The sequence below is a fragment of the Mizuhopecten yessoensis genome, unplaced genomic scaffold (genome assembly GCF_002113885.1).
Source record: "Mizuhopecten yessoensis strain PY_sf001 unplaced genomic scaffold, ASM211388v2 scaffold9793, whole genome shotgun sequence".
NCBI classification, from domain to species: Eukaryota; Metazoa; Mollusca; class Bivalvia; order Pectinida; family Pectinidae; genus Mizuhopecten; species Mizuhopecten yessoensis.
In genome coordinates this window covers 3,292-5,047 of record NW_018408225.1, presented here as the reverse complement: position 1 = coordinate 5,047, position 1,756 = coordinate 3,292, and the positions used below count along the sequence as shown (strand labels likewise).

General features: G+C 35.4%; 1 protein-coding gene across 1 annotated transcript in view; it reads left to right on the top strand.

Moving 5' to 3' along the window:
• Positions 1-583: 583 nt before the first annotated feature.
• The window catches only part of LOC110458792 (regulator of telomere elongation helicase 1-like), a gene marked incomplete at both ends in the record, with an annotated part of 4,314 nt that continues 3,141 nt past the window's right edge, over positions 584-1,756 (top strand). Inside the window, 2 exons of the mRNA XM_021510700.1 lie at positions 584-716; positions 1,564-1,677. Of these exons, the coding sequence (XP_021366375.1) occupies positions 584-716; positions 1,564-1,677 (247 nt within the window). The remainder of the gene's footprint in view (positions 717-1,563; positions 1,678-1,756) is intronic.

Here is a 1,756-nt window from a genome sequence, read left to right as displayed (position 1 = left end):
TTGCTATGACTGCTTAAATATTAAGGTGAGCGATACAGGCCCTCTGGGCCTCTTGTTTAGATTCTTGCTGCCACAATAACATTGCGATATATTGATACACTGAACTAAGTCTCTGCTACGTACACAGCTAGGGTTCTTACAGGAATGGTGAATTAACTTGTTGCATTATGGTATCGCCTGCACTAGATTTTTATAATCTTCTGTATCACAATACATCGTGGTATGCCAGACCTTTATTGTGACGCCCCTGGTACTGAAAATTGTTTTTATTGTGTACTGGGAAAGATTCGCCATAGTTAAACTTTTGCCTATAACACCAAATGTAATCAGAGAAAATTTGTTTTGGTTGCTATTAATATTATACGGATCTGATCAGAGAAAGACAAATGTTTGACTGGTGAAAGTTTCTGGGTATACTATATATACCATATATCAGGTATTTTTTGAGCATCAAATTTAAAAAAAAAAAATACTATGCAATTACTTGATAGCAAGACAATGGATGTAAAAATGTGAAAATTCAAATGCAGAGGTTTGATTTTAAACAATTCCCAATACTGACTGATGGTCTTTTGATTTCTAGGTCGTACTCTGAGTTACTGGTGCTTCAGCCCCGGACACAGCATGTTGGACCTGGTGGCTCACGGAGTGAAGAATGTGATCCTGACCAGTGGTACACTGTCGCCCATCAACTCCTTTACAGCAGAGATGCAAATGTAAGTATCGGCAAGTGAATTGATTACCGTATAATGTGCAGTAATGCAGCTTTCTGATTTCTTCTTTATTTTTAGATGAAAGCAAAATTTTTCAGAAAAAAAATTTTGATTATGGGATCTACAAACTGTCCAATGTGTTATATCATTTTCTGATGTAAGGAAAGTGTATTTCCATATATGTAAATATTATGCAGTAGAAAACGTCAAACTTGAACTTATGGGATTCAGATTATTAGAGGAATACTCGGTATTCAATGAATCTGAGGTTGGTACAATCACTAGAGACAATATATTTTAGAACATCTCTGCTAATACTTAGCATGTTGATGATAGCATATATCTGTGTTAGGGCTATTGTAAATAAAAGACAAAGGAAGGTTAATAAAAAAAACCTGCAACATGAATAAGAAAAAAACCTGTTTAACAAAATCTTAATACAATGTACATGCAATTTGACAAATAGATGCTAATAATTCTAAAGAAATCGTAGTTGGAGGAAAACAGGTATTAGAGGAATAGTAGTTTGAGTCATCAAAGCTTACTTTGCATAGAATATATGAGGACATGGTCAGGACCAAGGGAACAGTTTAATGAATTGGATGTGTGTGATGTGTGTGTGTGTGGATGTGTGTCGGGTGTATCTGAGTAATGTGTGCTACAGAAAAGCTTCTCCTTATTTCATTACCAGATCTTACACCATCGACAAACATTGTGAATCTCAACATTGAAAATCAGAACCCAAATCATATTTTCATCTATAAAAGTTCTGCTTGAAATGTAAAGGAATTAAAGGTAAAAATGAATATTTAGAAAAAGAATATTTAAAATATCTGTTTTTTATTTTCAGTCCATTTCCTTTGAGGCTGGAGAACCCTCATGTGATAGAAAAACACCAGGTTTGGATAGGGACCATGCAGAAAGGGCCAGACGGGGTGGTCCTTAACTCTAACTATGAAACAAGGTAGGTGTCAGCTTAGTGCTATAAGGTCCTACACATATATGCAGTGCTACTGAGGTAAAACACTACTGATGCTGTAGTC